General features: G+C 53.8%; 1 protein-coding gene and 1 gene segment (V, D, J or C); both read left to right on the top strand.

Annotated features, from left to right (window-relative positions):
• Positions 1-21,985, top strand: part of LOC135997909 (M1-specific T cell receptor alpha chain-like) — a 165,819-nt gene that overhangs the window by 20,957 nt on the left and 122,877 nt on the right. The window lies entirely within an intron of this gene.
• On the top strand, positions 2,100-2,993 carry LOC135998275 (Ig heavy chain V region 6.96-like). The segment is given in 2 exon segments: positions 2,100-2,266; positions 2,656-2,993. Coding segments are annotated over 2 exon segments (396 nt in total).

The raw sequence follows: 21,985 nt of genomic DNA, 5'->3' as shown, positions 1-21,985 counted from the left end.
CCCTCAAGCAGATCAACGCTCCCACCCAACTTGGTGTCGTCTGCAAACTTACTAAGGGTGCACTCTACCCCCTCGTCCAGATCATCGATAAAGAGATTAAACAGAGTTGGCCCAGATACTGAGGCCTGGGGAGCACCACTTCTGACTGGCCGCCAACTGGATTTGGCTCCGTTCACCAAAACTCTTTGGGCCCGGCCCTCCGGACAGTTCTTTCTCCATCGCAGATACACCCATCCAGGCCATGAGCTGCCAGCTTCTCTGTGGGATACGGTGTCAAAGTTCTTACTGAAGTCTAAGTACACAACATACACAGCCTTTCTCTCATCTGCTAGTTGGGTCACCTTGTCATAGAGGAAGACCAGGTTGGTCAAGCAGGACCTGCCTTTCATAAACCCATGTTGACTGGGCCTGATCACACGGTTCTCTTGTATGTGCTGTCTGATGTTACTCAAGATCATCTGCTCCACGACCTTGCCCAGCACCAAGGTCAGACTGACAGGTCTGTAGTTCCCTGGATCACCCTTCTGGCCCTTCTTGTAGATGGGCCTCACATTAGACAACTTCCAGTCAACTGGGACGTCCCCAGTTAGCCAAGATTGCTGGTAGATAATGGAAAGTGATTCAGTGATCACTTCCACCAGCTCCCTCAGCACCCTTGGGTGTATCCCATCTGGCCACATAGACTTGTGGGTGTCCAAGTGGTGCAGCAGGTCGCCAACCATTTCCCCTTGGATTATCGGGGCTTCATTCTGCTCCCCATCCCTGTCTTCTGGCTCAGGGGGCTGGGTACCTGGCGCACAACTGTTCGACTATTAAAGACTGAAGCGAAGGAGCCATTTAATACCTGAGCCTTTCCCTCATCTTCTGTCACTATGTTTCCCCACGCATCCACCAGGGGATGGAGATTCTCCTTAGCCCTCCTCCTGTTGCTAATATATTTATAGAAACATTTCTTGTTGCTTTTCACAGTGGTGGCCAGGCTCAGCTCTAGTTGGGCTTTGACCCTTCAGATTTTCTCCCTTCATAACCTCACAGAGTTCTTGTATTCCTCTTGAGGGCCTGCCCCTCCTTCCAAAGATTATAAATTCTCTTTTTATTCCCAAGTTCCAGCCACAGCTCTCTATTCAGCCAGGCTGGCCTTCTTCCCTGCCGATTCGCCTTCCAGCACACAGGGACAGCTGCTCCTGCACCTCTAAGATCACCTTCTTGAAGAGAGACCAGCCCTCCTGGACTGCTTTGTCCTTCAGGACTGTCTCCCAAGGGACTCTGCCAACCAGCCTTCTGAACAGGTCAAAGTCTGCCCTTTGGAAGTCCAAAGTAGCAGTTCTGCTGACCACCCTTCTAACTTCTCCAAGGATAGTAAACTCAGTCATTTCATGATCACTATACCCAAGGGACTTCCAACCAACACATTGCCCACGAGCCCTTCTCTATTTACAAACAACAGATCCGGTGGGGCTCTTTCCCTTGTAGGTTCACTAACCAGCTGTGTTAGGAAGTTGTCTTCCATGCACTGCAGGAGCCTGCTAGACTGCTTCCTCTCTGCTGTGGTGCCCAATGATGGGATGAGGGCAACAGGCACAGAGTGAAGCATAGCTGGTTCAGCCGAATATGAGGAGAAACTTCTTTATTTTGAGGGTGACAGAGCACTAGAACAGGCTGCCCAGAGAGATTGTGGAGTCTCCTTCTCTGGAGACATTCAAAATCTGCCTGGATGCATTCCTATACAATCCGCTCTAGGTTAACGTGCTTTAGCAGGTGGGTAGGACTAGATGATCTCCTGAGATCCCTTCCAGCCACAACCATTCTGTGATTCTGTGAACTGTTTTAACATGGTCTAGGGGAATCTGTGCTCTGGCATCTGGAGCATTTCCAGTAGATATAAGGAAGAAAAGTTTGACAGTGAGGACGATGAAACACTGTAACACATTTATCCAGAGAGGTGGTAAATTCTCAGTAGCTGCGCTCCTCGTCTGCCGACGGCCCTGCCCCGCGGCCGTCCCCGCACCGCCCCTTCTCCTGCCCGCAAGGGGCCGCGGCCCCGGGGGCCGGGCCGGGTCTGTCGGGGGCGGGCGGAGGCGTCGGCGCTGCCGCGGAGGGACCGAGGCGGCGGGGCGGGCAGCAGCTGCCCGAGCGCGGCTCCGCTCGGCTCCTGTGCGGCTCCCGCGGGGCCCTTCGGCCCCGGCCGGCCCCTTTGCGCAGGGCGCGATGGCGCCCGGGCTGGGGCCGTGGCTCCTGGCCTTGTCCTTGGCCGCGGGGCCGGCAGGTGAGAGCCGGGCGGGGAGGACAGCGAGCCCGGGGCTGGGGCTGCCCACGGCTGGGGCGGCCCTGCCCGTCCCGGGGCCCCGGGGCTGCGGCTGCTCCCGCGCCGGGCGCGCTGTCGCCTGGCGCTCGCCTTCCTTAGCGGGGAAGCGGACGGAGGGCGGGAGAGGCCGAGGCCGAGGCTTTCGGTCGGCGGCTCGGGCCCAAGGGTCGGGGCAGGCGCGGCTCAGCCCCGGGGAGGGCAGGCGGGGCGTTGTCCCGGGCGCGGGGCTTTGCCGGGAGAGAGGGGGTGGCGGCTGTGGCTGTGCCGGGCCGGGGGGCGCCGGGCCGGCGGGTGAACGGTCTCGGGCCGTGGGCGCGCCCTGCCCGGCTGCCTGCGCTCTCCGTCCGCAGGGGTGTGTGCGCAGCTGAGGCTGGTGGAGGCCGGCGGAGGGCTGCGAGCGCCCGGGGACTCCGTGCTCCTCTCCTGCCGGGGATACGGCTTCATATTCGAGAATTATTACGTTCGCTGGTATCGTGAGGCATTGCATGGCAAATTCGAGTGGGTGTCCTGGATTAGCCATTATTCATCACAGATTCAATTCGGTCCATCAGTGGAGGGTCGAGCCACGGCATCCCGGGACAATTCCCGATCTCGGGCATCTCTCAGCCTGCACCTCCTGCGTCATGGCGACTCTGGCCGCTACTTCTGTGCTGTTCACACGGGGACAGGAAATCCAGCTGAGCTTTAACACAAACCTCCAACCAGGCTCCCAGCTCTTTGCCTCAGAACTGGGAGGGAGGTGTGTCTCATAGATGTTCAGGATGGCTCCCAGAGTGTCAAGTAGTAACAGCTTACAGATTTCAAATGTTTTATTCTAATAGGCACAACCTGACATTTTCTGTCCCCAATTGATCTCTAACCCTCCTCCTTGACATCTTCTGATGTGTCATGCAAACGCTCTTTCCTCTCACCCTGACAAAGTGATTCACCTTTTGAAACAAGTTCTGCTCTTTCTGTTAGTTCCTGGTAGGGCCAGTAGCCAGACATGGCACAAGTGGTGAGGTGTGTGAATAGCCCTGCTCTGCTTTGGGTGCAGCTCAGATCAAGTCAGTCCAGCCCACGAGTTTTGCTGCCTGCAATGTGACCAGAGGAAATATGGAAAAGTACAGAGGGTCGTTTGGGAGCTCAACAGATTCCCCACTCCCTTTAATAATGGGCCCGCATTTTCCCTATGCTCATTTCTCTGTGCAGACCTCCTGGCATTTTTAACTGACACCTTGCTTGATGGGAAGTACGGCTCTTGAATTCAGCACTGCTGAGACTCTGGACTCCTGTGTCCACTCCTAGTCTGCCCAGCACGGGAAAGACATGGACCAGAGCAAATGCAATGAAGGGCCATGAATATGAAGAAAGGAGTATCTGACATACAAGGAGAGCCTAGAGAACTGAGTTTGTTTAGCACAGAGAAGAAAATGATGTGGGGGGATTTGTCAGTGTGTGTAAACTGATGCATGGAGCAAAGAAGATGAAGCCAGAGTGTTCTCAGTGTTATCCAGTGATAGGACATGTGGCAAGAAGCACAAAATGAAATGCCGTTTAAATGTAACAAAATAGGTTTTTACTGTCGAGGTGCCTGAGAAATTGGTAATGTGTCACACATTGTGTCAAAACCAGTTCTGCAACATCCAGCCACAGGATAAGGTGATGTGCGATTCACATGTCAATGACAAGCTAAGGAGACAGACACAAAGGCTGGCTTGCCAATAAATGTGGTGGTGGATGTGTTGAAGGACACATAGCTCCATGTTCTGATAGGCCCAGCATGACACTAAGGGAGAAGACCCGAGACGGCTCAAGACCCTTCAAGGTGGCCTGAGACCCTTCAGGACTCTTTCATCTTTCACAATCACCCCCCAGTGAAGCCTGCGCAAAAGATCAAAGATTATGCAAGCAGGAGATCCAGAGGTCTATAAAAAGCCCACCTGTACAAGCACTGGTGGCACACCCACCACCCTGAGGACCACTCTGCCCACCAGTCTCACCCCAGGAACCAAAGCAGACACTGGAGGATGCTGCACACCGCTGGATCCAAGACTACAAGCCCCATCATATACAACGTGGAGCCATAAGGGTGGCAAAATCTCTCTCTCTCTTTTTATTTCTTTCAGACAGCAGCTCACTTAGTGCATCCACAGTGGGACGGGACACAGAATCAGAAGGGTAAAAGTGCAAAAATGTCATAGAATCAGAGAATGTCCTGAGTTGGAAGGGAGCCACAAGGATCATCAAGTCCAACTCCTGTCACTGCATGTGACAACCCCTCAGTTCACACCATGTGTCACAGGGTTTTGTCTAGTTTCTTCTTGAACACTGCCAGGCTTGGGGCTGTGACACCTCCCTGGGGAGCCTGTTCCAGCGCTCCAAGAATTTTGTGTGTTGAGACAAATTCCCAGCTTCCCCCTGGCAGGTGGTGTTTAGCCATTTCCAGGAAAGCAGGCTTGATCATGTGTGATGGTTAGTTCAGATTAACATCCTCCCTTCCTCCTTCTTTCCCTCAGCTTTTATTACTTCACACAATGTCATGCAGGATGGAATATCCCTTTGGCCGGTTGTTGTCAGCTGTAGAGCTGGCGAGCAACATGAGAAACACAGGCGGCCTTGACACTGTGTAAGCTCTGTTGAGGAATAGCTAAAACATCGGTGTGTTCACCACCACGGATTGGGTCATAAGACATTGCAGCTGCCCAAACAGGCTGCTATGTAGATGGTTAACTCCATCCCAGACAGACCCGGTACGTGTACTCTAGTTAACCTGGCTCCATGCAGGAGGTTTACAGTAGACATTTTCCGGAGGTCAGTTGGCTCCCGCAATGCTCCACTTTCTTCCACGCTTTCAGGAGAGCCCAAAAGGACAGGATCAGGCCTGATGGCCAGCCAGAGCTTTGAACAGACAGTATTGGCTTTTGGAGTGCTCTTGTGTGCTTGAGTTCCTGACTGGGGGGAAGAGCTCTAGTCTTTCCTCCTGATGTGCTGACAACATTCTGCCAGGTACCCTCTCCAGTCCTCTGGCAATGGCCTCTGGGTGTATGTGAGGGGGAAAAGGAGAGCTCCCACCAATCTTTTGCTGACTGAGTTTTCTCCTCTCCACTCTGTCCAGGAACCCTGCCTCCAGCAGCAAGCTCTGGCCAGCAGTAGCCTCCCAGGCTCCTGGAAGCAGCCAGTCAACTGGTCAAATGGGGATCCATGTTAATCCCCATCCTTCCAAAGCCAGGATCTGAGTTGGTGTACATGGTCGTACAACCTCAGCACATGTGCATGTACCTGGGTCTGCAACTTTACAGAAGAACATCACAACATAAAATCTAACAAGACCACACACCATACATACAAAAGATGCCAAAAATACATAACCATGGTGAATAGCTCTCCTGACTCCTCCTTGTGCCACTTTTTTACTCACCCATATTACTTTTGTATCACTTGCATATATCTGTCTGGCGTTCCACTTTTATAGACAAAAAGGAAAGTGTGTTTTCCTCAAAACTCCTCTAAAAAGCTGTTTCTGCAGGTCATCAAGGACTTGCCAATTCCAAGTTTGAGTTTTCCCTTTTTCCCTGGCACATATCACCTGCAAGGATGTGAATGTGCCTGTGAGTTTTTCACAGAATCATAGGAAGGTTGAAGTTGGAGGGCACTTCAGGAGATCATCTGGTCCAAGCCCCTACTCAAGCAAGGCCACCTAAACCAGGTGTCCCAGGACCACACCCACACAGCTTGTGAATATTGCCAAGAATGGAGACCCAGCAGCCTCTTTGGGCAACCTGTGCCAGTGCTCAGACACCCTCACAGTGAAAAGCTCTTTCCTGATTTTCAAATGGATCCTCCCATATTCCAGCTTGCACACATTGCCCCTTGACCTGTCACTGAGCACCACTGCAAAGAGCCTGGCCCAGACATCCCTGTACCCTCCCTTCATCGGTTTCTACATATTGATGAGACACCACTCAGAGCCTTCTCTGCTCCAGGGTCAACAGTCCAGCTCTCTCAGCATTTCCTCATGTAAGAGGTGCTGCAGTCCCAGAACCATCTTTGTGTCCTTTCTCTACACTCCTCTGTGCCTGAGTCTCTCTTGTCCTGGGGAGCCATGAAGTGGAGCCAGTGCTCCAGGTGTGGCCTCAGCAGTGTTCAGCAGAGGGGAAGGATCCAGCTCCCTGACCTGCTGGCGATACTCTGTCCAGTGCATCCCAGGATACCATTAGTCACCTTTGCCACAAAAGGCACATTTCTGGTCAAGTAGGTGTCCAAGAGAACACTCTGCTTTGGGCACAGCTCAGATCAAGTCAGTCCATGTTAATCCTCATCCTTCCAAAGCCAGGCTCTGAGTTTGTGTACATGGTTGTACAACCTCATTGCATGTGCATGTACCTGGGTCTGCAACTTTACAAAAGATAACACACCGTAAGATCTCACAAACGGCCGCATGCCATAAACACAGCAGGTGCCATGAATAGAGCAAACAGCCATGCTGAATATCCCTCCTGACTTCTCTGTGTGGTAATGTTTTACCCACCCATATTACTTTTATATCACCTGCATATTTCTCTCTGGAGTTCCAGCTTTGAAAATTGTAGACTCATCAGTCCTCTAAAAAACCTTTCTGGAAGTGATCAGAAGAGTAGCCGTGAAAAGCAAAATGCCGACTGCAATACCACTTGCTTAGAAGAATGCAGACTCCCTGAAGCTATGAGCTTTTACCTCAGGGTCCATGTGAATAGGAGAATGGGGTGGCAGCTGTGGCTGTGCCGGGCTGGGGGGCGCCGGGCCAGCGGGTGAACGGTCTCGGGCCGTGGGCGTGCCCTGTCCCGCTGCCTGCGCTCTCTGTCCGCAGGGGTGTGGGTTCAGCTGAGGCTGGCGGAGGCCGGCGGAGGGCTGCGAGCGCCTGAGGACTCTGTGCTCCTCTCCTGCTGGGGATATGGCTTCACCCTTGGGAATTACAGAATTTGGTGGTTCCATCACGCAGCCGGTGGTGGACTCGAGAATCATCTGGAATTAGCTATCACTCTGTATTTATTGAATATGACACTGATTTGCACAGTCGAGTCACACGGTCTCATAACAATTCCTCGTCCAGGTTGTCTCTGTCCCTTCATGCCCAGCACTCCTGGGACTCTGCCCACTACTTCTGCGCTGTTAGCACAGAGACAGGAAATCCAGGGGAGGTTTGACACAAACCTCCTGCCAGCTCCCCTCTCCTTCTCCAAGTGTGTCACTGCAAGAGAGATCAGAGAATTCATAGAACCATATTTGCTTTCTGAGGAGGTTAGAGCAGTGCTCAGCACATGGCCCTTCCCCACATTGCATCTAGAGGCACGTGGGGACTTGGGGTCAAGGGCTTGCAGGTAACAGCAACTTGAATGGCAAACAGCGAGGTCAGCTGGAGTGCAGCAGGACATGGTGTCCAGGCTCCATGCTGAAGGGAAGTGCCCATACTTCTTTGGATGTATCTATGTGTCCTTGGAGGGCTGGGCTGAGAGGACTTGGAGGACTCCATGTATCTCTCCTGCTGAGGATCCAGAGTGATGGGCAATTCTTATAACATTACATGATACTGCCATACACACAGGTCTGCATTCAAACGGGTCACCTTCAAGAACGATAATTCTTCCCACATCTTATGCAACGCCACTGTGGGTGGGTGAGGTAGCACCTCCTGGGACAGTTCCTGAGCGGTGGCCTCTGTCACACCATGTGTCCCACATCCCCAGGACTCCACCATCAGCTCTTCTTTGCTGCCCTCATGGGGGCACAAACCTCCTGCTGGGGCCTGTAGCCCTCTCCTTCCTCAGTCACACACCACAGCAAACCGACCATCCCAGACCTGGCCTGGGGTACCTTCCAGCAATGCGGTGCACTGCCAGTGAGCCCCAGGACAAGAGCTGTGCTTCAGAGCCTCTGGGAATGCTTTGGTTGCTCTGCACGTGGGAGAGTCAGGCCTGGCAACGCTCTGCCTTCAATCCGCATGTTGCCACCTCTCTGGTGATCTGCAAGGCCACACTTGAGGATCCCTGGCTTTTCCCCAGCTGTGCGTGGGGAACCGGTGGGAAGTGGGCTGGTGCCATCTATCAGCTGCAGCTGGGGGAAGAACAGAGTGCAGAGGCAAGATGGTCCTGGCATTGTGTCTCCTTTTGGCTGCATGCCTTGTAGTTGAGGCAGGCCTTGTTTAGCAGCAGGCTTTCCAAGAGCCCGTGCTCTTTCCATGCTCTTGCCTGCCTGACACGGCCTGCTGCACTACCCAGCCTGTGTGCTTCTGCTGTACTTCAGAGGTCATGAGCAGCATGACATTGGTGTCCCTTGTCCTGTACAGGGGTCCTGGTGCAATACGGGAGCATCTGCAGAGGTGGAAGAGAAGGGAAACCCTATAGTGTGATTCCTCAGTGAATCAGCTCGTTTCCCGTGGAGCAACTCACAGTTATTTCCTCCTGAGCAGCAGCCTAACACAAGGGGCCAGGTAAGGTAGAGAGTGCCTGGAGGGAGCCCACAGGTTCCCTGCTGCCATCCTCAGTCCACCACAACTGTGTCTGTGTGTCCTTCCAGGGAGACAGGCCCAGGTACAGCTTTTGGAGGCTTGAGGAGGAGTAAAAGCAGTCTGTGGCCACACACAGGTCTCCTGACAAGCCTCTGGTCTCAGATTCAAGGACTATGACATCCTGTGGCCGAGGCAGCGACCCCCTTCCGCAGGGCCGGGCAGGGCGACAAGCCGGGCCAGCGCCGGAGCCGCGCTGGGAGCCGAGGGCCAGGAGCCTTGGTCTGCCGCGCCGCCGCGCTCCTCGTCTGCCGACGGCCCTGCCCCGCGGCCGTCCCCGCACCGCCCCTTCTCCTGCCCGCAAGGGGCCGCGGCCCCGGGGGCCGGGCCGGGTCTGTCGGGGGCGGGCGGAGGCGTCGGCGCTGCCGCGGAGGGGCCGAGGCGGCGGGGCGGGCAGCAGCTGCCCGAGCGCGGCTCCGCTCGGCTCCTGTGCGGCTCCCGCGGGGCCCTTCGGCCCCGGCCGGCCCCTTTGCGCAGGGCGCGATGGCGCCCGGGCTGGGGCCGTGGCTCCTGGCCTTGTCCTTGGCCGCGGGGCCGGCAGGTGAGAGCCGGGCGGGGAGGACAGCGAGCCCGGGGCTGGGGCTGCCCGCGGCTGGGGCGGCCCTGCCCGTCCCGGGGCCCCGGGGCTGCGGCTGCTCCCGCGCCGGGCGCGCTGTCGCCTGGCGCTCGCCTTCCTTAGCGGGGAAGCGGACGGAGGGCGGGAGAGGCCGAGGCCGAGGCTTTCGGTCGGCGGCTCGGGCCCAAGGGTCGGGGCAGGCGCGGCTCAGCCCCGGGGAGGGCAGGCGGGGCGTTGTCCCGGGCGCGGGGCTTTGCCGGGAGAGAGGGGGTGGCGGCTGTGGCTGTGCCGGGCCGGGGGGCGCCGGGCCGGCGGGTGAACGGTCTCGGGCCGTGGGCGCGCCCTGCCCGGCTGCCTGCGCTCTCCGTCCGCAGGGGTGTGTGCGCAGCTGAGGCTGGTGGAGGCCGGCGGAGGGCTGCGAGCGCCCGGGGACTCCGTGCTCCTCTCCTGCCGGGGATACGGCTTCTCCTTCGGGAATTATGGAGTTCGCTGGTACCGTCAGGCACCCGGTGGCAGACCCGAGTGGCTGTCCTACATCACCTACTGGGGTACCACAGATTACGGGGCAGCAGTGCAGGATCGGGCCATAGTCTCCCGGAATAATTTCCGATCTGAGTCATCTCTGTCTCTACGAGCTCTGTACCCCCGGGACTCTGCCCGTTATTTCTGTGCTGTTCTCACAGAGACAGGAAATCCAGTTCAGCTTTAACAGAAACCTCCTCCCAGTGTCTGGGCCTCAGATCTTGGAGGGAGGTGAGTTGCAGTTGTTCAGGGCTGCTCTAGGGCAATTGTTTAGTCAGTGCATACAGTTTGATACTGACAGGGTCGTGCTGTCTTTTTCTGTCCCCAAATGAGCTCTAACCCTTCTGCTTGATAACTTCCCATTTGTCATGTAAACCCTCTCTCCTCTCACCCTCCCAAACTGATTCACATTTGGAAACAAGTTTCGCTGTACCATCAGTTCTTCGCAGGACTAGTACCCAGACATGGCCCAACTGGTGAGGTGTGTGAATCGCCCTGCTCTGCTTTTGAGCATGGCTCAAGTCAACTGAGTTTTGCTCCCTGATAGGCAAACAGAGGAAACGAGAAAAGTACAGAGTCATTTGGGAGTACACTGGCAGAATAGGGAGTTCTGTGCTTCCCTTCCAGATCTCAGACCATACCAAGAGCGAGTGCTTGTGAGTTTGTGGGTTTGTGTTTGCAGCTGCTGGAGGCCAGAGATCACAGGCAGAAGCTCAGGGAAGTGGAGTAGTAGAAGCAACTAGTGGAGCTGTTCCTGCGTGTTCAGCCTTGTCTCCTGGTCTCACAGGTTCCCTTTCTCAGATGCAGACAGAGACCTTTGGCCCTACAGTAGGGAATGTCTCAGAGGCTCTCATGCTCGCCTGCCACAACGCTGTTGTACCCATCACTGACAGCAGCTACATTTGGGACTGGATCCATCAGACTCCTGGAAGACATCTGCAGCATGTAGTGCTGAAGTTTCCTTTCACAGGACTGCAGCACATTGCTTCTTCCTTCCAGAACCAAGTCACCAGCTCTGTGGAGCCCTCCAGGAACCAGCTCTCCCTGGAAGTGCTCTGGCCATCAGCTGCAGACACAGCCACCTATTTCTGCAGCACCAGAGAGCTGAAAAAGGACACAGTGCTTGAAACACAGGCACAGCCAGGGCAGAACTGGAAGGAGGGGTTTTAAATACAGCCTGGTCTGTTGTAGTTGGCTTCAATAAGTCTTCTCAAGACTAGTCTGGGCTGGCTTTTCTCAGAAACAGGCACAGAGGTGCTGCAACAGGAGGAGCAGCAACAGCAGCTCCCACAAGCACACACAAAACCATAAATTCGTTGTTAACCTTATTCCGCCCTTCTTAGTCTCTGCCACAGGCAAAAAGCAACAGGGAAAGAAGCTTTTCAGGAAGCAGCCCAGCAGGAAGCATTAAAGAACTAAAATTTGAAGGTGGCAAGCCAGATTTGAAATGAGTTTCTAACCCTCATGTTGTTCAGGCAGCTCACTACAACAGTTGCAGAGCACTTATTTCTCTGGGCGTGATGAATAGTTTGCTCATTATGTAGTTAGTGTTGGCTCAATGTGCATATAGGCTCATGTGTGTACACTGAGGGCCAGCCTGGAATTTTGTAGGAGAACCCCAACAAGGAGAAAATGGAGTGTGCCCTGTGCCAGAACACCATTCTATCCCTCCGTGGGCTTGAGACTCTAGGCGACCCCACATGTCAAACCACGCTGGGGCAGCTCCAAGTGTCCCAGTCCACCTTAGGCCACCCTTGGCCTACATCCCCCTGCATCTTTTCCTGCGCTCAAGCCTCCAGGTTCAATGGGCTCTTCTACCCTCTGCAACTCCCTGTCCCATGGCTGTGCTGGATCCCCTCCCCAAAGGGTCATGTTGGAGCAACCATGAAAAGCAAGAGGAAGGAAAGGATTCAGACAGTCTGTGTAGGGTCATTGTGGAGTGGGCAGTGCTCCCAAAAATGGTAACACCCGTCAAGACAGTGACACCGTGTCAGGGTTCAATCAATGTCCCATCATGTGGCCGTAGGGGGAGCTCTGGCATTCTTTTGAGTAGAATGAGCACAGAGAAGGGATTGTCCCTGCTCTGCTGAGCAGCCCCAACAGCCTGGTCCCCACTGAGTGTTGTGCACATGAGCTCTGGGGGATGAGCTGATGGGCTTGAGCCTGCACATCTGCACCAGACAATCAGTGCCAAGGATGCCCAAGATCGCACCTGCCTTTGCTGCATTTGCTGCTGGAGGGGTCTGGAAGGGCTGCAAGGGGAAGAGGCAGATGGAGAAGTGTCAGCATGGAGTGAGTGGAGGAGCAGGGTGCTGGGCTAGAGTGGAGGTAGCAGGATGGGAGGCACATCTGCCTAGGGGTGCCCTGTCCAATGGAGCTGGGCTCAGTGGTGTCCCATCCAGGAGCAGCAGGTCAGCAGCACCAAGGGACAGGGGACCTCTGGAAGGACAGCTTGCCATCCCCCAGGCCACCTCTCAAGTGCCAGCAGCTCCCTGCACTGCTTCCTCAGAGGAAAGTTGGGTTGGCCTGACAGCACCACAACACCTTTTGCCCACCAGAGGTTTTCCTGCCAAGCGAGCACTCTGTTATTGCACCCTGCAGGGTGCGGGACACCCGAGAGGGCCCCAACAGTTTCACCTTCTGTTCCTCCAGCCCCTGCCTCTCTCCTACACTGTTGTCATAGAGTGGGGGAGGGACTAGGAGGGACAAGGACTGACTGCAGTGAAAGGGCCACAGACAGGGAAGATGTGGGCAGAGCTGTTCTGCAGGCAGAGAGAAGCTGGACAGAGGTGAAACAGAGCAGGTTTGGCCATGTGGACTGCCGTGTGCATGGGGTTATTGCCCATGGTAGGTAAGTGAAAGGAAGGGGTGATGCTGCTCAGGAAGGGAGCACATCCCTGTGCTCTACATGGGTCTGTGGAGCTGTGCTAACCGCTCACAGCCTGACCTGTTCCTTGCCTCTACCTCCCCACCCATCCCTGCAGAGCACACTGGGAACAACACCTCCTCATCTTCTGCTGTGAGTTATACACTTCCATCCAGCCTGGCTCTTCTGCTGCGTGGGGACATGCAGGGCACCTACCTGCTGCAGCCACATCTGGGGGTCTAACACTTTGCACTTGAACTGGACACTGTCCTCATGGGGAATCTTGCAAAGACCAGGTTGAGGATGGCAGCATAGGGCTCAAGCCCCACTTGCCTTGAGAGGTCCTTGGCTGTCCTGTGCTCACTGAGAACAGTTTCAGGGACAGGAGAGTGGGTTCCTCATCATCCCAGCTTGGCAAACACAAAGGGGTTTGTCCCCCATGGTGCAATACTTTCCTGTTTCAAATGGGAAGTGGAGAAAAAGCTTCCTGATCTAACAGGGGAAAAAAAGGGAGGAAAACATGGTGTCTCTTTCCTCGGGATCCCCGATTCCTGGTACCAGCTCTTCCCGCTTTCTTCAGCCAAGTTCAAAGAGAAGGATTTAGTTCTCCCACTTCTCCAGTCCCATCACAATGCCTCCACCAGCATTATTTGACATTTGTTGATTCTTCCAGTGATCATGTCTTGCTCTTCCTCACTACAGCAGTGACTGTCCAGGTGGTCTTGGATCAAGACACCAGGGATCTGGCCGTGCGAGAGGGAGATGGAGTCACCTTCCAGTGCAGCATGAGTGGAGACAGTATGAGCAGCTACTACATGTTCTGGTACCGGCAGGGACCACGCGGCACTTTGGACTGGATTTACCGGGAGGGCGATTACTATGGAGAAGGTTTCCAGGATCACTTTAAGGGATCAGTGGAGAGCTCCCAGAACAGATTCACACTGCAGATCCAGGCAGCAAAGCAAGGGGATGAAGCAGTGTATTACTGCGGTGCTATGCTCACCCTGGAGCAGCTCTGCAGCAGATTAGACCTAAAACTGGCTGATGGAGACTGCATACTTTTCATCATTTCTTTATAAAAACCGCTAACCAGATGTTGGTGTCACGCGATGGCAGGTGCAGGAAACAGATCTTTGGTGTGTTTGCAGTAAAAGGCAGTGAAGTGTGGTGATGGGCTGAGACAATTTATTATGCAGGAGAATCTATTTTCAGAACTTGAAAGGCTGTATGGTGTAGTGCGGGCTAGTGCACTTTGCCTGGGCTCCTGTCCATCATGACCCAGATTTTCCTCCATGACTTGGTTGCCGAGCTCTAGGATCGTGGAGATATGGTAGGGTAGCTCACAGAAGTACTGTAGCAGATAGAGACAGACTGTTTAGGAAAGACAGGCTGGGAAAGTGAGGAGGGAGAGTTGCCTTTCCTGGGAAAGAGCAGCTGGAATGCACGGAGTTTGGCTTTGGGATGTACAATAAACCAGCTGGTAGCCTATGGGTAGGTTTAGAGGGCAGATCAACATTGTGGCGGGTGGCTACTACACCGCACCTGTTCAGGACCAAGAATTAGGTAATGCCTTCTTCAAACAACTGGAAGAAGCCTCATGTTCACTGGCCCTGGTACACATGGGGTAAGTAAACAATGCCTAATCTTGGCTGCTGGGATAGTACAAGCAATTGAGAAACCTTCTGCAGAGCACGGATGAAAACTTCATCAGAGGAAGAACTGGTGGTGGATGTGAAGGTGAAGAGCAGCCTTGGCTGCAGTGATGATGCAGTGTTTGAGCTCAGGATCCAGAGAACAGGGAGCAATGCAAAAAGCAGGCCCAAAACCCTGAACTTCAGGAGAGCAGAATTCGGGCTCTTCAAGGATCTTCCTAGAAGAATCCAATGGAATATTATCTTGGACAGAGGAGGGGTCCAGGAGAGCTGCTCGATTTTCAGATATCACCTCCTTCAGGCTCAGGAATGTTTTCTCTTGAGGAAGCAGAATGTCAAGCAATACTGATGTGGGAGGGTTCTTCTTTGACTCATTCTTTGCAGGTAATACAGGCTTTCAGGATTTCCAGGTCTCTGATCCCATTCAGAGTGTCCCAAGCCAGGAAGACTTATGTCAGTGGAGGAGGATAATACAAAGGCATAGTTAAAGAACCTGGAGGGGCACAACTCTACGGGGATTCATAGGGTGGCCCACCAGTGCTGAGGGAGCTGGCTGATGTGACTGCGAGGTGACACTCGGTAGTCGTTGACATTTCACAGTGATTGGGAGAGGCTTCTATGTACTGAAAGAAAGAAAAGGGCAATTCCATTGCCAAGAGGGAGGATCTGAGGACTTTGGAGTCCTGGAGGCTTGTCTTGCTACTAGAGACTGAGGTGACTAAGGTATTCAGTACCTTTCACCAGGTCCCACACCCCATTCTACAATGTCCTGCATTTTCCGTAGCCTTGTGTGTTCAGGCCTCCTGGCATTTTTACGTGACTCCTCACTCATTGGCTTGGATGTTCTTGAACTCAGCACTGCTGAGACTGTGGACTACTGCATCCACTGCTGGGCTCCCCAGCACAGGAAAGACATGGACCAGAGCAAATGCAACAATGGGCCATGACGACGAGGAAAGGAGCATCTGACTTACAAGGAGAGCCTGAGAGAACTGAGTTGGTTTAGTGTACAAAAGAAAATGCTGTGGCAGGATTTATCAGTGTGTGCATAAATGCCTGATGTATGAAGCAAAGAAGATGGAGCAATAGTTTTCACAGTGTTACCCAGTCATAGGATATGTGACAACAAACACAAAATGAAATGCCATATAAAGGAAACAAAATGGTTTTTTGATGTTGAGGTGATGATTCAAAACTGAACTGAACAATGTTGTGGGCAGTCTACCATGGTGGCTTGGGCCAAGATGGTCACTCAGGCCCACACAACTGCTCACTCACTGCATCTACAGTGGGATGTGAGACAGAATCAAAAGGGTAAAAGTGAGAATATTTGTGTGTTCAGATAAACACAGTTCAATAAGCAAAGCAAAAGCTTTACATGCAAGCAAAGCAAAATATGGAATTAATACCCAACTTTGCACTGGCAGGTGGCTGTTTAGCCATTTCCAGGAAAGCAGGCTTGATCATGTGTGATGGTTAGTTCAGATTAACATCCTCCCTTCCTCCTTCTTTCCCTCAGCTTTTATTACTTCACACCATGTCATGCAGTATGGAACATCCCTTTGGCCAGTTTTGGTCAGCTGTAGAGCGGGTGAGCAACACGAGCAACATAGACAGCCTTGACACTGTGTAAGCTCTGTTGAGGAATAGCTAAAACATCGGTGTGTTCACCACCACGGATTGGGTCATAAAACATTGCAGCTGCCCAAACAGGCTGCTATGTAGATGGTTAACTCCATCCCAGACAGACCCGGTACGCGTACTCTAGTTAACCTGGCTCCATGCAGGAGGTTTACACTAGACATTTTCCGGAGGTCAGTTGGCTCCCGCTATGCTCCACTTTCTTCCACGCTTTCAGGAGAGCCCAAAAGGACAGGATCAGGCCTGATGGCCAGCCAGAGCTTTGAACAGACAGTATTGGCTTTCGGAGTGCTCTTGTGTGCTTGAGTTCCTGACTGGGGGGAAGAGCTCTAGTCTTTCCTCCTGATGTGCTAAACAACATTCTGCCACGTACCCCCTCCAGTCCTCTGGCAATGGCCTCTGGGTGTATGTGAGGGGGAAAGGGAGAGCCTCCACCAATCTTTTGCTGACTGAGTTTTCTCCTCTCCACTCTGTCCAGGAACCCTGCCTCCAGCAGCAAGCTCTGGCCAGCAGTAGCCTCCCAGGCTCCTGGAAGCAGCCAGTCAACTGGTCAAATGGGGATCCATGTTAATCCCCATCCTTCCAAAGCCAGGATCTGAGTTGGTGTACATGGTCGTACAACCTCAGCACATGTGCATGTACCTGGGTCTGCAACTTTACAGAAGAACATCACAACATAAAATCTAACAAGACCACACACCATACATACAAAAGATGCCAAAAATACATAACCATGGTGAATAGCTCTCCTGACTCCTCCTTGTGCCACTTTTTTGCTCACCCATATTACTTTTGTATCACTTGCATATTTTTCTCTGGAGTTTCACTTTTGTAGACAAAAAGGAAAGTGTGTTTTCCTCAAAACTCCTCTAAAAAGCTGTTTCTGCAGGTCATCACGGACTTGCCAATTCCAAGTTTGAATTTTCCCTTTTTCCCTGGCACATATCACCTGCAAGGATGTGAATGTGCCTGTGAGTTTTTCACAGAATCATAGGAAGGTTGAAGTTGGAGGGCACTTCAGGAGATCATCTGGTCCAAGCCCCTACTCAAGCAAGGCCACCTAAACCAGGTGTCCCAGGACCACACCCACACAGCTTGTGAATATTGCCAAGAATGGAGACCCAGCAGCCTCTTTGGGCAACCTGTGCCAGTGCTCAGACACCCTCACAGTGAAAAGCTCTTTCCTGATTTTCAAATGGATCCTCCCATATTCCAGCTTGCACGCATTGCCCCTTGACCTGTCACTGAGCACCACTGCAAAGAGCCTGGCCCAGACATCCCTGTACCCTCCCTTCATCGGTTTCTACACATTGATGAGACACCACTCAGAGCCTTCTCTGCTCCAGGGTCAACAGTCCAGCTCTCTCAGCATTTCCTCATGTAAGAGGTGCTGCAGTCCCAGAACCATCTTTGTGTCCTTTCTCTTCTCTCCTCTATGCCTGAGTCTCTCTTGTCCTGGGGAGCCATGAAGTGGAGCCAGTGCTCCAGGTGTGGCCTCAGCAGTGCTGAGCAGAGGGGAAGGATCCAGCTCCCTGACCTGCTGGCGATACGCTGTCCAGTGCATCCCAGGATACCATTAGTCACCTTTGCCACAAAAGGCACATTTCTGGTCAAGTAGTTGTCCAAGAGAACACCTGGGTCCTTTTCTCACAATGCGATTTCCATTTGAGCAGCTCCCAGGCTGCCCTGGTACATGGGGTTGTTCCTCCTCAGATGCAGGGCTTTGCCGATGCGGGCTTTGCCCGCGGCTGGGGCGGCCCTGCCTGTCCCGGGGCCCCGGGGCTGCAGCTGCTCCCGCGCCGGGCGCGCTGTCGCCTGGCGCTCGCCTTCCTTAGCGGGGAAGCGGACGGAGGGCGGGAGAGGCCGAGGCCGAGGCTTTCGGTCGGCGGCTCGGGCCCAAGGGTCGGGGCAGGCGCGGCTCAGCCCCGGGGAGGGCAGGCGGGGCGTTGTCCCGGGCGCGGGGCTTTGCCGGGAGAGAGGGGGTGGCGGCTGTGGCTGTGCCGGGCCGGGGGGCGCCGGGCCGGCGGGTGAACGGTCTCGGGCCGTGGGCGCGCCCTGCCCGGCTGCCTGCGCTCTCCGTCCGCAGGGGTGTGTGCGCAGCTGAGGCTGGTGGAGGCCGGCGGAGGGCTGCGAGCGCCCGGGGACTCCGTGCTCCTGTCCTGTCGGGGTTTTGGCTTCACCTTTGAGACTTACGAAGTCCGCTGGTACCGTCAGGCACCCGGTGGCAGCATCGAGTGGCTGTCCTACGTCAACTATGATTCCTCAATTATTGAACTTGGGCAGTCAGTGGAGGGTCGAGCCACAGTGTCTCGTAACAATTCCTGGTCCGAGTCATCTTTGTCCCTGCATGTCCTGCACCCCTTGGACTCTGCCCGCTACTTCTGCACCGTTCTCACGGAGACAGGAAGTCCAGTTGAGCTTTAACAGAAACCTCCTGCTTCCTTCCTTCTCAATCTCTGCCACAGGCAGAAAGTGACAGGGAAAGAGTTTTTTTTAGGAAGCAGCACAGCAGCAAGCATTAAAGAGTTAAAATCTGAACACAGAAAGCCAGATTTGAAATGAGTTTCTAACCCTCATGTTGTTGAGGCAGCACCAAAGCACTAATCTGAAGGAGTTGGGTTGTAGAACATCTTGTCCTCTGGAAATGATGAATAGTCTGCTCATTATGTAGTTAGTGTTGGCTCGGTGTGCATATAAGCTCGTGTGTGTACACTGAGGGCCAGCCTGGAATTTTGTAGGAGAACCCCAACAAGGAGAAAATGGAGTGTGCCCTGTGCCAGAACACCATTCTTTCCCTCCATGGGCTTGAAACTCTAGGGGACCCCACATGTCCACGCTGGGGCAGCTCCAAGTGTCCCAGTCCACCTTAGGCCACCCTTGGCCTACATCCCCCTGCATCTTTTCCTGCGCTCAAGCCTCCAGGTTCAATGGGCTCTTCTACCCTCTGCAACTCCCTGTCACATGGCTGTGCTGGATCCCCTCCCCAAAGGGTCATGTTGGAGCAACCATGAAAAGCAAGAGGAGGGAAGGGATTCAGACAGTCTGTGTAGGGTCATTGTGGAGTGGGCAGTGCTCCCAAAAATGGTGGCATCTCTCAAGACAGTGACACTGTGTCAAGGTTCAATCAATGTCCCATCATGTGGCCGTAGGGGGAGCTCTGGCATTCTTTTGAGTAGAATGAGCACAGAGAAGGGATTGTCCCTGCTCTGCTGAGCAGCCCCAACAGCCTGGTCCCCACTGAGTGTTGTGCACATGAGCTCTGGGGGATGAGCTGATGGGCTTGAGCCTGCACATCTGCACCAGACAATCAGTGCCAAGGATGCCCAAGATCGCACCTGCCTTTGCTGCATTTGCTGCTGGAGGGGTCTGGAAGGGCTGCAAGGGGAAGAGGCAGATGGAGAGATGGAGAAGTGTCAGCATGGAGTGAGTGGAGGAGCAGGGTGCTGGGCTAGAGTGGAGGTAGCAGGATGGGAGGCACACCTGCCTAGGGGTGCCCTGTCCAATGGAGCTGGGCTCAGAGGTGTCCCATCCAGGAGCAGCAGGTCAGCAGCACCAAGGGACGGGGGACCTCTGGAAGGACAGCTTGCCATCCCCCAGGCCACCTCTCAAGTGCCAGCAGCTCCCTGCACTGCTTCCTCAGAGGAAGGTCGGGTTGGCCTGACAGCACCACAACACCTTTTTCTCACCAGAGGTTTTCCTGCCAAGCGAGCACTCTGTTATTGCACCCTGCAGGGTGCGGGACACCTGGGAGGGCCCAAACAGCTTCACCTTCTTCAGTTCCTCCAGCTCCCACCTCTGTCCTTCACTGTTGTCATAGAGTGGGGGAGGGACCAAGAGGGACAAGGGCTGACAGTAGTGACAGGGCCACAGACAGGGAAGATGTGGGCAGAGCTGTTCTGCAGGCAGAGAGAAGCTGGAGGGAGGCGAGACAGAGCGAGTTTGGCCATATGGACCATGGTTATTGCCCATGGCAGGTAAATGAAAGGAAGGGGTGATACCACCCAGGAAGGGAACACGTCCCTGTGCTCTGCACAACTCTGTGGAGCTGTGCTAACCGCTCACAGCCTGACCTGTTCGATGCCTCTACCTTCCCACCCATCCTTGCAGAGCACACTGGGAACGACCCTCCTCCTCTTCTGCTGTGAGTTAGACACCTCCACCCAGCCTGACTTTTCTGTACTGTGGGGACATGCAGGGCACCTACCTGCTGCACCCACATCTTGGGGCCTAATGCTTTGCACTTGAACTGGGCACTGTCCTCATGGGGCATCTTGCAAAGACCAGGTTGAGGATGGCAGCGTAGGGTTCAAGCCCCACTTGCCTTGAGAGTTCCTTGGCCGCCGTGTGCTCATTGAAAACAGTTTCAGGGACAGGAGAGTGGGTTCCTCATCATCCCAGCTTGGCAAACACAAAGGGGTTTGTCCCCCATGGTGCAATACTTTCCTGTTTCAAATGGGAAGTGGAGAAAAAGCTTCCTAATCTAACAGGGGAAAAAAGGGAGGAAAACGTGATGTCTCTTTCCTCGGGATCCCTGATTCCTGGTACCAGCTCTAGTCCTCTTCCTGCCTTTGTCAACTAAGTTCAAAGAGAAGGATTTAGTTCTCCCACTTCTCCAGTCCCATCACAATGCCTCCACCGGCATTATTTGACATTTGTTGATTCTTCCAGTGATCATGTCTTGCTCTTCCTCACTGCAGCAGTGACTGGCCAGGTGATCTAGGAGCAGCACACCAGGGATCTGGCCGTGCGAGAGGGAGATGGAGTCACCTTCCAGTGCAGCATGACGGGAGACAGTATGAGCAGCTACTACATGTTCTGGTACCGGCAGGGACCACGTGGCACTCTGGACTGGGTTTACGGGGCGGGTGATGCCTATGGAGAAGGTTTCCAGGATCGTTTTAAGGGATCGGTGGAGAGCTCCCAGAACAGATTCTCACACTGCAGATGCAGGCAGCAAAGAAGGGGATGAAGCAGTGTATTACTGCAGTGCTACACTGCGCTCACCCTGGAGCAGCTCTGCAGCAGGTTGGACCTAAAACTGGCTGACACAGAATGCATACTTTTCATCATTTCTTTATAAAATCTGCTAAGCAGATGTTTGTAACATGCAATGGCAGGTGCAGGAAGCAGATCTTTGGCGTGTTTGCAGTAAAAGACAGTGAAGGAAAGTGTTGTTGATGGGCTGAGACCATTTATGATGCAGGAGTAGAGGCACCAGTAGAGGTTGGGGGTTGACCAGCTGGGAAGCAGCTCTGCAGAGAAAGACCTGGGAGTCCTGGTGGACAACAGGTTGACCACGAGCCTGCAATATGCCCTTGTGGCCAAGAAGGCAAATGATGTCCTGGGATGCATTAGGAAGACTGTGACCAGCATGTTGAGGGAGGTTGTCCTCTCACTCTACCCTGGTGAGGCTGCATCTGCATTACTGTGTCCAGTTCTGGGCTCCCCAGTTTAAGAAGGATAAGGAGTTACTGGAGGGAGTCCAGTGTAGAGGTACCAAGGTGATGAGAGGTCTGGAGCATCTTTCTTACAAGGAAAGATTGGGAGAGCTGGATCTGTTCAGCCTGGAGAAGAGAAGGCTGAGAGGAGATCTTATTTATGCTTATAAATATCTGAAATGTGGGTGTTGAGAAGATGGGACCAGACTCTTTTCAGTGATAGAACTGTAGAATCATTTAGGTTGGAAGAGACCCTCGGAATCATCAAGTCCAACCATAACCTAACTAACACTAACCCATGTCCCTAAGAATCTCGTTTAAACACCTTTTAAACACCTCCAGGGATGGTGATTCCACCACCTCCCTGGGTAGCCTGTTCCAATGCCTGACAATGCTTTCTGTGAAGAATTTTTTCCTAATATCCAATCTAAACCTCCCCTGGCACAACTTGAGGCCATTTCCTCTTGTCCTATCACTTGCTA

Source organism: Caloenas nicobarica, chromosome 24 (assembly GCF_036013445.1).
Source record: "Caloenas nicobarica isolate bCalNic1 chromosome 24, bCalNic1.hap1, whole genome shotgun sequence".
Lineage (NCBI taxonomy): Eukaryota > Metazoa > Chordata > Aves > Columbiformes > Columbidae > Caloenas > Caloenas nicobarica.
This window is presented reverse-complemented; position numbering and strand designations above follow the sequence as displayed.